At 42.1% G+C, this 14430-nt stretch overlaps 2 protein-coding genes across 2 annotated transcripts in view; one reads left to right on the top strand and one right to left on the bottom strand.

Moving 5' to 3' along the window:
* IQCH (IQ motif containing H) overlaps window positions 1-237 on the bottom strand; it is a 176506-nt gene extending 176269 nt beyond the window's left edge. Inside the window, exon 1 of the mRNA XM_046653366.1 lies at window positions 187-237. Coding sequence (XP_046509322.1) covers window positions 187-237 — 51 coding nt within the window. The remainder of the gene's footprint in view (window positions 1-186) is intronic.
* A 3-nt stretch (window positions 238-240) lies between these two features.
* AAGAB (alpha and gamma adaptin binding protein) overlaps window positions 241-14430 on the top strand; it is a 48242-nt gene continuing 34052 nt past the window's right edge. The window contains exon 1 of the mRNA XM_046653367.1: window positions 241-580. Coding sequence (XP_046509323.1) covers window positions 256-580 — 325 coding nt within the window. The 5' untranslated portion in view covers window positions 241-255. The remainder of the gene's footprint in view (window positions 581-14430) is intronic.

Genomic DNA, 14430 nt, shown 5'->3' with positions numbered 1-14430 from the left:
GGAGGCGGCTAGTGGACCAGATCTGGGTTGGCATATTTGGGAGTTCTCTGAGAGGTGGTGCCGCTCGCGTGATCTAGGCCGTCTGGGGGCGCCGCTCCAAATGGGTGGGCGCAAGTAGATCTGCGCTGCCGCAGCTCGCTCAGAAGGGTCTTAGCTGGGCAGGGCCGGGAAAGACCCATTTCCCACCTGGATTAAGATGGTTCCGATGGGGTCGCAGTTCTCAGCCTCTTGCGCCATGGCTAGGACCCGGGAGGGATGCCTCCCAGCGGAGGACGCAGTCCCCAGGCGCGGAAACCGCCCGCGGAGGGTGCTCGTCCCCATGGCAACACCAAGCTCAGCCTGGCCTGTTCTAAGCCGGGAGCGGAAGAGGGGGCGAGGGAGGAGTCAGGGCAGCCGCGCCGTTCCGAGAACGCGCCCGTCCTGGCGTGTCTCCCCCGCGCGCCGGCCGCCGTGGTGCAGCCCAAGGCGGAAGCGGCTCCCGGACGGAACCGGCTCGCGAGCGGGGCTATGGCTGCAGGCGTCCCCTGCGCGCTCGTCACCAGCTGCTCCTCCTCCTTCACCGGGGACAGGCTGGTCCAGCGTGAGTACGGAGGCTCCTGGGCCACCTCCCGGACCCGCGGGCCTGGGCGGGCGACAGCCTCAGCACCACGGCCTCCCTCTGGCTCCTTGTCCCTGCCGTGGGCCTTGGGCTGTCCCTCCGCTCGGCAGGGGCCTGTGGCTCCTCGGGTGCCCCTCAGACTCGGTCGGGGTGCCCAGTCCCCCCAGGTGTCTGCCCCTAGTTCTTCCCTTCTTTGCTTTTCTTCCTGCCCGCCCCACTGTTGCGTTTCTTCCAGCTTTTTCTGTAAAGTGGTGCTAATGCCCGCCCGCCCAGCCCGCGGGCTGTTGCGGGAATTCTTGGAGGTGAACCGAAAGGCGCTCTGGAAATGGTCGCGAGTTACGCGAGTGTAAGGTGCAGGAATTGTGGGTTTTGTTGCTATCCCTGTTCTTGAGGTTCGGGCTCCCCCTTGATGTATATAAGGCTGTTGGCTTGTCCCCTCCGCTGTAGTTGTTCGCTGCCTTGCCTTCCTCCTAGGACGAAGGCCCTCCGCCAGCATTAGTTTTTGGGTAAGACTGGGCCTACTCCCTTTGCCTCTGGACCTTCATAGTGGCTGTCAAACTAAGTAACTGAAAAGAAACCGTAGGCGAGGAGACCAGTGTAGAGAGCACAGGGCTGGGTCATAGCTCAGCTCTTCCACTGAAGGACTCAGTGAGGTTGATTATAACGCAGGACTCTTGTTTTCAGTGTGTGGCTTCAGGTCGGAGCAGCGACTCTCAGCTGCAAGAGAGTGAGCACACTTAACCTCTGCCCTTCGGTTTTCTTATCTGTAAAATGATGACAGTTTTCACAGGATCATGGTGCTTAACCCAGAGGCTGGCACATAGTAAACATTCGATAAATGGTAGATGTTATTGTTAAAGGACATTCTCTCACCCTCAGTTTCCTGATCCTTAAAATGGGGCGTATCAACCTGTCTCACAGACTGTTTGAAAGACAGGTGATGTGATATTTCCGAAAGCACTTTGTAATCTGGAAAGCATCATATAGCTATAATTTTTTTTCTGTAGCTGTCAAATGACAGAATTAGACAGGATGTCTCTCCAGCACAAATATTCTATAACTTAGTTATCATTTGTGATCACTTAAAAATTTCCTTGGGAGGGTAAAAGTGTATAGCGCTTACTAAATGGTAACTAACTGCTCTAATTCTGCCATTTCTTCCAAGCTGTGCTCTTTCCCATTTATTTCCTTGCTTTTCTTTTTTAAAAATTGTCTCATTGTAAAAGTAGTACAGACTCATTAAATAAGATTTAGCATATGAAGAAGAGAAAATGTCAGCCATGGTCTCATTACCCAAACACAATTACTGTTGACTTTTCTGTGTATTTCCTTCCAGTCTTTTTTCCAATGCATGGATTTAACAAAATTGTAATTACATTTCATATGTAATTTTTCATTTTTTTGCTGAGGAAGATTTGCCCTGAGCTAATACCCATGCCACTCTTCCTCTTTTTTTTCAGCGTGTTGGCCTCCAGCACAGCATGGCTGCTAACAAAGTGGTATAAGTTGGTGCCCAGGAACCAAACCCAGGCCACCAACTCAGAGCATACTGAACTTAACCGCTAGGCCACGATGGCTGGCCCTCACATGTAATTTTTATCCTGATATATATATATTTTAAGGAAGATTAGCCCTGAGCTAACATCTGCTGCCAATCCTCCTCTTTTTGCTGAGGAAGACTGGCCCTGAGCTAACATCCGTGCCCATCTTTCTCTACTTTATATGTGGGACGCCTACCACAGCATGGCTGTCTGAGTGGTGCCATGTCCGCACCTGGGATTGGAACTAGCGAACCCCAGGCTGCCAAAGTGGAATGTGTGCACTTAACCGCTGCGCCACCAGGCCGGCCCCATATCCTGATACTTTATGTATAATTTTTTACATTTTATATCTAATATATATTATATTTTTAATTAAAATTTTAAATACAAAAATATATGTTATATATTGCTAATATATTTAATATAATATGTAATTTATATACATATATAAAATGTGTTTTAATATTTTATATTTTCATATATAATTTTGACCCTGATATTTTTCAATAAACATTACATCGTACATTACATCTAGTGAATGTCTCAGAATTTGCACAAGATTCTTGGTGTAGTTAACTTGCCAAAAGAATTATATGCATTTGGATTTGCATTACTGATATATCAAAGTCCTCTCAAAGCCAATATCAGAAATATTTATGAAGTATTCTGATGGCTGTGGTCGTCTGTCACGTGCTGTAAGGTTCAGAAATGGTGGACGCTGCCTTGAAGGAGCTGACCGCCTCTAGTTGGCGAATAGTAACCCTGTACTTCTTTAAAGTACATTAGCGTCATTGGGGGTAAAATTATTTCTGTAAAATAAGGCACTTTATTGCTATATGTGAAATGCCTCTTAGATAACTCAAAAGTCAACTTGCAGTTAAAATTAGATGACCTTTCCTTTGTGATTCCATTAATGTTACGTAGTGAAAAATAAAACAAGAGCAGTTGGTGAAGAGATTGCTTGAGTAGAAAAGTGAACTATAAAAGAGGGCTTTAGAATTCTTCCCAGGTAATGAGGAGGGTGATGGTGGATAGCGTTAGTATGCGGTGTTTGCTGAGCGTTATTCTGTTTTCCCGTAATGAAGGGTGGAATTAAATCGATCATGAATTGAGTCTAATTTGGCCTAAGAGATGGAGACTACCATAATGAATGACTCGTCAAATGTTCTGTGATATCAGGCCGTCGTGTGATTTAGGATTGAATCTGACCTACGTTTGGGGGAAGGTTTGGTTTCATTCCATGTGTCAGGAAGAGGAAGCTTTAGGGTTCTCCAGTTTCTCTTTCCTTCAATATCCGATCTGTTTCACTGCTTTTAACTCACAGTGGGAAACATTTCATAACGAAATAACCAAGTTTGTTACAAATGTACATGAAATAAAAATCAGTAAGTCTCTACATAGATAAAGTGTGTGATAGACTTTGTGAGAAACGTTTTTCCATTTTTGTCACTCAGAGGCCCTCTTTCAGTGTTTTGGGTGGATGTCTGACGTCAGATAAGGGGCGTTACAGACCCACAGTGCAGGCTTTTAAAGGGAAGTGAAGGCTGGGACGCCTGAGGGACTCGTGCAAGGCTGTGTGCAGTGTGAGAGCAAGTATGCTGACTCCAAGGCCAGACTTCTCTCTGCCTCATATATGTTATATGAACATTTCACTTTTACTCTGGAAGAGTGTGCTCTGATAGTAAGCACAGAGCTGGTCTGGCAGTTACTGTAGCAAAATGATGACTAAGGTACTGTTCCTGCCCTCAAGAGGGAGTACTGAAACTGTGCGCTCCACCTTTGAAAATATTAAAATGTGGATGCCTAAGTTTTAACCTCTTCCTCTACTTTCCTAGAAGGAGCTTTAGGTAGAAGAGTCGCTGGAGACTTGTTTGGTTGTAAAGTGTGTAATGCCACCTCGGCAACTCTAAGCCATTCGGGTTCTACGTGTGCACATTTGGAGCCCAATTCTTTCTTTTAGTGAAATGTGGGAATTTGGAGATCGTATAATCATAAGCATTTATATGTGTGTCAGTACTCTTCCCAAACATGTTTTCACGTCGTTTGATTTGATTCTTGTATCCCTGTGAACCCCTGAAGTTAGGTTCTCTCCATTTTATGAAGGAAGAAACTGTGGCTTGGAAATACGAGGTGACTTGCCCACAGTGGTCAGGGAGTAAGTGCGGGGGCGTCTGTTCACATTCAAGATTTGTGTGCCCGGAATGTGTGAATGAAATGTGTTGGAATTCCTTAGCAAGCAGAACTATTTAAATGGAAGGTGGTGGCATTGGTGTAAGATTAACCCTAAAAGAAGGTTTTAAAATATACTCGCATTTCCATCTAGGATGGTTGAAGTCTTAATTCTGAGGGAAGAAAAAAGAAAAATCCTTGCCCAGAGGCCCTGTGTTTAAAGAGAGGATTACGCATGCCTGGTAGCCTTTTTATTTTCTCTATTGAGTGAACTCAAAGTAGAGACGTTGTATATTAGTAACTCCTACTATGTAGGGTTAACGTTAAAAATAAAAGGTTGTTCCAGATCATCTCGAACATCTTTTCTAGATGTAAAATTCTGTGTTATCGTGTGACTTGTTTTTATGTCAGATTATGTAATGCTTCTTAACTCTGGCATTCTTAATTTTTTGTGTGTGTGTTTAAACTTTGAAAACTGAAGAGTCAAGCCCCATTTTAAAGTTGCAGTAGACACTCCACTTGTAGAGAAATTGACGTTTTTGTTTGAAATTCAGGTGCATTTGCCTACAGAAGCAATCCCCATGTGCTCAGATTTCTACAACTGCAGAAGCAGGTGCCTCAGTTATGCGATGGGTGAGCTAAGCTTTGGGGAATTTCACGGGCAAAGCCAGCCATCATTTATGACTTTGCTTCTTTGGGAAACATTCATTCTTCTGCAAGACTGAGAGTTTGTTTCTAGATCTGTCAGACTCCTATGTTTACGAAAGGATCTTCAAGTAATTTCCCAAGGAGAACATTCTCATTTCAAAGGTAGGGGCTGTTGTACAGCATGGCTGAAATTGTCTAGCAACAGAATAGGGGTAAGAGCTTGGGTTGCCTTCTCATTTGTGTTTTTCTGTAGCTGCTTGAGGTATTCTGAGTGGAGCCTTTTGGTTTACTCTGGGAATAAGTAATCATTTTTGCGTAAGCAAAGTTGCTTATTTTGTTGTGGTAGGACTCGGCCTTTGGTTGGAATGTATACTCCCAAGTCTTTATTTTCTTCAAAAGAAGAAAGATCGGACCGGCAGGAGCTGCCACAAGGGCCTAGAGTTGTCATCACAGAGTGTGATTCAGTAGGCGGTCAGCCTGAAGCAGTGATTTCAGCCGATAATGGGCGTGGGAGAACTTTGATTTATTTTTAGCTATCATACTTAATATATTTTTAAAACTTCAACTAACATTAAAAGAAGGCTTAAGATTTTTATTTTTATTAAAAGAAGGATGTTAAGTCATCAGTCTAAGGAAGAGGGAAAGATTAAATACAAATTCATATTCTCTCCAGACCCAAAGGGACTTTGAAACGCGTCTGTGTTATCTTCCATTGTGGGCACACAAGTGCGTGCGTGCGCGTGCGTGCACGAAATTAAAGCTCAGAGAAGTTTTGATTTTCTAAGATTGTTCAGCTCATAAAAGTTGGGGGGGGCAAGATTCAATTTTAGTTCTTTTTTATATGTGAAACGTGATGAACCTCTTGGCAACCAGAACTGTGTGTGTTCAAGGTGGAGGTAGGGATAGGAGAAATTACAGAAGATTTTACTAAAATGACTAGGGATAAGGATACGCAAAAATGATGGCTTACTCCCAGAGTAAACCAAAAGGCTCCACTCAGACTACCTCAAGCAGCTACAGAAAAACACAAATTAGAAGAAGACCCAAGCTCTCATCCCTATTCTGCTCGTGATAAATAAGTTTACACTTTTTCTTTCATGGTAATTGGAGCCTTACTAGATGCACTATAAGTTAAATAATAAATGAAAACACCTCTGTTGGTGCCCAATTTGTTTCCTTACTTGTAGAGTAGAGAATTTGACTCTTTGTGTGAAGTTTTAGACTAATCCCTTAGATATTTTCGATGCTGAGATGATTATAAGGTATTTGTCTTCCTAATAAGTGGCATTCCAATAAATGGGGGTGGAGAGTAGGAGAAGAAACACCAGTGGGAAAAGTATTAGACACCTAGCCCCTGTTGCACAAACCGTTCATGATACAGAGAGTGTTGTATCGTCCTGGAGATTCTGAGCGAATCTAGACTCAGACCTCTATTTCAGGGCCATGTAACTGCTTGTTTTTGTGTAGCAAAAGGTAGAAACATCTAGAAAGTATGCAGTGGTCATTTGGTTTAAACAACTTGCAGCCTTTTGCCCTGTATAATTCCTCAACAAATAATGACACTCTATAAATAATGAAATCTGATATAAAACCGTTTTTTTGAAAAGATTAAAGTATGAAAATTGTTTTAAATACGTCTGGCAAGAATGATAATCTGAATACGACATTGTATTTGTGTTGGAGCTGGTGCACACAGATACCACAAACACATCTCTAATAGTTACTTATCCGGGAAGCGAGATTGACAGAGGTTAAGACAAAGAGGACAGTTGTGAAACTCTTCAAGAGCCTTTATGGTGTTTTAAGTTCAGTAACAAATAACCTATTTAGGGTTTAATTTTCCGCACAGCGACCTGAAGGCTGGTTCTACATAGAGGTGAGGAAAAGTATTATCATGCTTGGATCAAAATCAGTGTGCCCAGAGCTGGAAAATATGTGCTCATTTGGTAATAAACAGCACTGTTATGTGACACAAGAGAATTGCCGTTCTGTCTGAATTCTGCTCGGGTTTCCAGGACTTTTGTGGGGGGAAAAATTTGTGAATCGAGCACTGAGTTCTACCTTCTTCCTAGCTGTCTGACTTTAAGCAGGTTAACTTTTCATTCCATAAATATTAACCAAATGTCTCTATGTGTGCCATCATTGTTCTGAGTGTCTAAAACATGTGCCTCAGTCACATGCCTCATGAGTCAAGTGAGGGCATTTTCTTCCAGCTTCCATGTTTTTTAGCAGCTTTATTGAGGGGTGATTTAAATGCCATAAAATCCATCTGCTTTTTAAGTGTAGAACATTTCTGTCATCCTAGAGGGCCACCTTGTGCTATTTGCAGTCACTCCCCATGCCTACCCCCACTTCCAGCAATCGCTAATGTACTTTCCGTCTTTTTTGCCTTTTCTGGACATTTTTTATAAAGGAAATTATATAATATGAGGTCTCTTGTGTCTGACTTCTTTTACCTAGCTTAATCTTTTGGAGATTCACCATGTTGTAGCACATACTTCATGTTCCGTTGTGTGGATATGCCTCATTTTGTTTATCCGTTCATCATTTGATAGACATTTGAGTTGTTTCTCCTTTTTGGCTGTTATGAATAATGCTGTTATGGACATTCTAAGAGACTATTATACTATTTTAAGAAACTGTCAAACTGTCTTCCAGAGTGGCTGCACCATTTTACATTCCCTTCAGCAGTGCATGATGGTTCCGATTTCTCTACATTTGTGACAGCACTTATCTGTATTTTTGATTATAGCCATTCTAGTGGGTGTGAGGTAGTATCTCATTGTGGTTTTAATTTGCATTTCCTTAATAACTAGTGATGTTGAGAATCTTTCCATGTGCATATCGTCCATTCATATGTCTTCTTTGGTGAAATATCTGTTCAAATCTTTTGTCCATTATTAAATTGGGTTTTTTGTTTTCTTATCAATGAATTATAAGAGTACTTTATATATTCTGGTTACAAGTCCCTTATCATGTATATAATTTACAAGTATTTTCTCGTATTCTGTGGCCTGTCTTTTCATTTTCTTTATGCTGTCTTTTGAAATGCAGAAGTTGTAATTTTGATGAAGTCCAGTTTATCAATGTTTTCTTTTTTCATGATCTTTGACGGTGTGTTGCCTAATCATGATTTGACCCTTCTTGAAGGACCTATTGGATACTGGGATGTTGGATCTGTTAGCTTTGTGGTTTTTCCAATGGACCAAGCTTATTTTCGATATTTGAATACAAGGGCTTCATAGTAAATGTTCTTTATTAAACTTTGCTCTGTTTTGCAAAATTCATCTCAACCATGTTTACCTTCTTTCAGAGAGAGTTAGCGTCTGCTGCAGATACTGTCGTCATCCTGAGCAGACTGACATTTTCTGTTGAGGTTTTTATTGCTTGATGCTGATTTGTTTGGAAAAATTACCATTTGAGTATAAACATTACTTTCATCTTATAATTGTCCTGTTTAGGCTTATGTGTTCTTTTTTCCAGAAAACCAGCATTCATAAATTATTTTCAGAGCATCTAAGATTAATTTCCAGATAATTTTCGTGGTTGAAATAATTAAAGAAGACATTTGAGATAGATTTTATCAGATGCAACTGGAAGGCATTTATGTCTGTGGTGGGAGGTTGTGACGCCTGACTGGAAAGGCTAGTTTCAGTTCTGTGAGAAAGAATAAAACCGGCTTTGCATTCTAGAACTTTTATTTTGTTTCATGAATACAATTAAGTCAGTTCCAAAAAGTTCTTTGCATTAGATCAAGGTTTCTCGATCTTAGCACTATTGACATTTTGGGCTGGGTAATTCTTTGTTGTGTGGGGCTGTCCTGTGCAGTGTAAGATGTTCACCAGTATTCTTGGCCTCAGCCCACTAGGTGCCAGGTAGCATCTCCCCACTTGTGACAACCAAAAATGTCTCCAAAAGTTGACATGAGTCCCCTGGGGGGCAAAATACTTCCCCATAAAGAACCACTGCTTTAGATATATGCCTAGAACTATGATTTCGAGTAGATGAGTAACAGTAATGGAATCAAAGAAGCGTGTCGTCCCCCTCCCTCCCCCACCCCAAGATGGGTAAGAATTGTCCATCGGCTGTGCGGTGGGTTTGATGAAGTGGTCTTTGCATGCAGCCCGCAAAACTTAGAGGCTGGTGGCTCCTCCTTGGCCCTTGTGAAACACTTCCCCGTATTCCCTCTCCCCTTCCTCCCAGCTTCTTTATGTTCTTTTGTGCATGTTTGTCTCTCACTGCGTTGAAGGTCTTCTAAGGGCAAGCAGAAACCACGGACCCCCCTTCCCCGATTATTTTAAGATAAAGCTGTGGTGACCCGTTCCAGATGGCTATTGGGAGAAAGTAAACTTGAGGAGGAGGAGGAGAACTGAGTTGGATTTCCTCTGCTTCAACTTTTAAAACTTTTCCACTGTGATATAAAAAGCCCAAAAGCATGTGGAATGTGAGTTTAGAGTATGAGCAGAGAGCGGGAGTGTGTGAGGAAAAGGTAATTAAGTGTTGTAAGCAAACCAGAATTGCTGTCCTCTTGTTAAAGCGGTGGGCTGTTGCTTTGGCTCAATCCAGTTCTTCCTCCCTCAGCAACTTAATGCTGCTCCAGTGCTGACCTGTCCTGTAGACTGAAACAAATCTTGCATATACGTGCACCAGGAGGCTGCAGGATGATTACTCAGAGAATCACAGAGAAGGATTTCCCGGCGTTTGTGTAAAGCCCCAACTTGGACGTCGCCCGGTTTTAACCTTTTAATGCCATGTGGGCTACAAAGGCCGTGTACATTGCAGCACCGTGATCTACTCCTAGTCCTTGGGGAATAATCTGTCAGTTAAAGACTGCTACAAAGTATTTGACAGAGCTGCATCCACCTTGTATGACATTCTCAGGAAATTGTAAACAGTTGCAACAGTGTGGAGCCATTGTGATTTTTAAAGGGCTTGCTTTGCCCTTCCTTGCTAGTTAATGAAAACCCTGGCTTTCATATTTTTTCCCAAATCACATTTCGCTCAGTTCTTTTCTTTCATAATGGCTACTTTCCCCTTCAACTGACGTCAGACTTTGCTGCCTCCTGTAATTTTCCTAATTGCTTTCTCTTCTGTCTCAGTCTCTGCCTTAACAATGGAAAAGAAAAATATGAGAAGGCGTATTTGGGGAAGGGAGGGGCAGAGCAGTTTAAAAGAAGTGGTTATTTCCTAATTGTAATGTTTCTTATGAAGTCTCCTCCATGTGTCTCTAACCTACCCTCTTGTCAGTAGTGCTGTCACATATGCAAAAACAGAGCCGGGAAGGAGGAAGGGAACATGTACTGAGGGCCTACTGTGTGTCCAGCGCCCCCCTAAGCTTTCTTATGCATTGTGTCACTTAATCTCCAAGAGGCCGTATGAAGAGTGGTGTCCCCATTTGCAGGTGAGGAAATGAGACACAGAGGGTTAATTTGTTGTTGCTGCAGAGCAGTCGAATGCAGGTCCATCTGAGTCCAGGTCCGTGCTGTCTCTCTTCTACAGCCTCTTCTGTTCTGGTTAGTACTAGCGTCACAAAGGGAAGGGAGAGGCACTTCGGGTCCCCCGGAGAGGGGATGCTGTGAAAGACTCGTATCTGGGTGGGACGTTATGACATCTGGCTGGAGAGGCAGTTTCAATTCTGTGAGAAAGAATACAACCAGCTGCATTCTCAGAAGAGTGCTGGTTTCTGGAAGGAGCATTTTGATTTGAGGTGGCAGCGGTCACTTCCTTCACGTAGAAAATGCGATTTAACCACTGGACAGTTTTTCTTCGAAGAGAATGTCATGATTAGTTAAGTGTACATTAGTTCCTCCAGTATTAAAAATGCCCTTAATTCTAGTGCTAAAGGAGATATGAATAATCCACAATAAGTATCAGTGCTCTTAGCTTGGAATGCACCTGTTTGTCTTTTTGGCTGGGTGGGTAGGTGAGGGTAATATATATGAGTGTGTGTATTTGTGTGTGTGTGTATGAAAACAGATTATTTGTGGTGTTTTGGGAATTCACCTTAGAACTTCAATCCGCTTCCTAATTCGTGCTCAAGGGGGTATCACCTCTTACTGATTCTGAGCCATAGAAAGCTAGCTGCCGGCTCACTTTCATTTGATTGCTTCCCACATTGACGCCTCCTCTGGAGAGGGGACTTAGGACGGCGGGCGGGAGGGGTGCAGAGGGAGGGGTGCAGAGGGAGTGGTGCAGAGCGGGCGGCTGAGAGGAAGAGGGAGTCGGGGGTGGGGGACTGGAGCGCCTCCTTGGCGTGGAGCTTCCTTCCACTCTCTCAGCTCCTTTTCACTAACTTGCCCTGTGCGACTGTAGGGACATAAGTTCACCAAGGAAGTGAGAAGGTCAACAGGAGTTGATGGCTGTGTGAGACAGTTCCTCAAATGGGGAAGGAGATTTATTCTTGCACTTAAAACTGGGGGAAAGGTTATACTTGCTGCTGGAACCGGCTTGACGTTTAACTTCTCGTCTGAAAACACTACAAATTAACTATTTTAAGCTGTGAAACCAAGTTTGTAGTAACAGACCTGGCAATTAATCACCTAGTGTTTGTCTCTTAAAAAATGATGTATTACAGCTCCACCAGGTGGCTGCCAGCAGTGTGACTGAGACAGGCCAGCATCCACCAGGAGGAGGGAGCAGCTGCTCTTGAATTTATTTGTGCATCTTTTTGACTGCACTAAAATCCAGCTTAGTGAAGGGCACAGAAGGGAGACCACGGCAGGTTTTTCTAGGAGGGCCGTCTGGCAAAAACCCCCACAGGATCACTATGACTCACTTTTGACACATAAATACCCGAAACCCGTAGACAGTTTTCTGATGGGTTCACTGGGCTGCAGGCTCATATATTCTGGTGCCCTCGTTCTGGCTGTTATTTCTGGTTTTCATAAAAGGGCAGAGGATGCCGTAGGCCCGTAGGTTAGTTTTGGCTTGTGACCAGCAGACACTTAGTGTGATCTAGCTCACATGCTAAATATCGTAACGTGCAGTGCATCACAGTGTCGTAGGAGAGAATGCTGGTGGCCTGGATTCTGTTTTAGGCTCTGCTCCTGTTAAGCAAGTGGCTTCTTTTCTCTGGCCCTCAGTTTTTTCATCTGTGAAAGGAGTGTATTGTACTGGCTGATCTCTAGAAACTCTTAGCCATGTGCACAAGCGTTGGAGTGACTTTTGTTTTAATTTGGAAAAGAATAATCTTGCTAACCATTTGAAACCTAAATAGAAAAGATGAGAGAGAAAAGCTGTGTTCAGTGTAGACATTTACATTTTTTAAATTAAACTCTACATTATGATATTGATGATAAGAACTAGAATGAGGCAGTCTTCACTGTTCTCTTTCTGGTTCTAATATGGCACAGATGTGATAATAAAGTCCATATGCAGCCTCATTGAAAGGATCTGATTAGATGTAAAATGTTAAAAATAAAATCTGATAAGTAAATTGAGCTATCAGGTTGTTTTAGGCAGCACAAAGAATAAAAAAAGAAAAAACCACCCAACTACTGAAACATTGAAAGGTGAAATTCATTTTCCAACTTATTGGTTCTCTTCTCATCTAGGTTTAGAGAAAAGAGAAAGGAATAGCTTCTTTCTCTGTGTTAAGTAAATTTACTTAATCATTTGAAAATCAAAGACAATATAAAATTGAAATTTTAAGAGCTGGGAGTAATTGTTCTCTTGTATTCTGAACATTGATTAATAAAATGAACTTCCCTTAAATGGGTCCAGATATTCCAAATTGCAGTTAGTATCTATTTTAATTGATTTTATTTTTTCATGTTAGTTGAAGACACTGATTTGAAAAAAAGCATAACCCAAATTTTATTCCAGTTTTTAACATCACAACCAGGTTAGGAAACATCAGGAACTGATTATGGTGATGGTTGGGAGTACTGGCCCCATGCTCTGTACTGTACCCTCAACAACAAGTGAATTCATTATTTTACTCTTTGTGCTTCCCCCCTTTAAAAAAAATAGTCAATTTGTTATTTTAAAAGATTACCCATGAATGAAGACTGATTCCATATGGTGGCTCCTCCTACCCATTAAAAAAAGTCGGTTTATGCATCTTTGGCTGCTCTCCTTGGTCTAGTTTGCCTTTGTCCGTATGCCTTCGGCATATTGCTGTGCCACCTGCTTGACGTTTGGAATATTAGCTTTGAATGCAACATAGGCTTTGATCTAGGAGTCTTTTTCCTCTGAGACATTTCCATGAAAACAGGATCTTTGATTTTAAGAACTTCTGTTTTCTTCCTGCTTGTTTCCTCCCTAAACTTGTCGTAATGCTCTGTGAGGGACGTTGCAGCTGGTTGCTAGAGAATTGGTTGATAATTAATAAAAGATTATGACTTTAGGGAGAAATTAAGCAGAAAGAACTGCTGATTTCTGAAAGGGACAAGGTAAATTCAGATTTTCAAATCTTGGCACAGACCCTCTTAATTTAAGAATAAGAATTCTGGTTTTGATGAAAAATTGTAGAAAGTTAGTATCAAAGTGTGACTTGTGTCAAAGGTAAAGTCTTAAATTTATTTTACATTTAGTTTTTTTAGTTAAAAAGGTTTCATTTTCAGCAGACTAGTTCCTCCTAATAACCACATGATGAAAGTTTAACAGTGAAAAGTATGCACGTATGCACACATACACACATGCATTATGTATTATTATATATTATTCCTAGCAGGCTTTTGGACTAAATTATTTCCCCACATCTTTTTGTTGAGCAAAAACTGTGGCACTATTCCAAGTATATAATCTTAGCTCTGGAATTTAAAATTTAACTTCTAGTTTTCTGTGTCCTGCTAATTGTGAGTTTGAGGAATATTTTTTATATTCATTTTAGTATACATTGAAAAGGAGTTTGTGGCTATTTTGCTGTATCTTCTTTTTTTTTCTTTTCTTTTTTTTAAAGATTGGCACTTGAGCTAGCATCTATTGCCAATCTTCTTTTTCTTTCCTTCTTTTTCTCCCCAAAGCCGCCAGTACATAGTTGTATATTCTAGTTGTGAGTGCCTCTGGTTGTGCTGTGTGGGACACCACCTCAGCATGGCCTGATGAGTGGTGCCATGTCTGCACCCAGGATCCGAACTGGTGAAACCCTGGGCCGCTGAAGTGGAGCATGCAAACATAACCACTCAACCACAGGGCTGGCCCCTGTATATTCTTTTCTTTTCACTTTCTTTTGAGGAAGATTAGCCCTGAGCTAACATCTGCCACCAATCCTTCTCTTTTTGCTGAGGAAAATTGGCTCTGAGCTAACATCTGTGCCCATCTTCTTCTACTTTATATGTGGGACACTGCCACAGCATGGCTTGCTAAGTGGTACATAGATCTACGCTTGGGATCCGAACCAGCGAAACCCGGGCCACTGAAGCAGAGTGCATGAATTTCACCACTGTGCCACTGGGCTGGCCTCTTGCTGTATATTCTTGTAATAACCCAATTAGTGGCATGTCATTTTACTTCTCTAAGCTCGTTTTCCAC

The sequence above is a fragment of the Equus quagga genome, chromosome 2 (assembly GCF_021613505.1).
Source record: "Equus quagga isolate Etosha38 chromosome 2, UCLA_HA_Equagga_1.0, whole genome shotgun sequence".
In the NCBI taxonomy this organism is placed as follows: domain Eukaryota; kingdom Metazoa; phylum Chordata; class Mammalia; order Perissodactyla; family Equidae; genus Equus; species Equus quagga.
The sequence above is the reverse complement of the archived record's forward strand: the minus strand, read 5'-3'. Positions and strand labels throughout refer to the sequence as shown.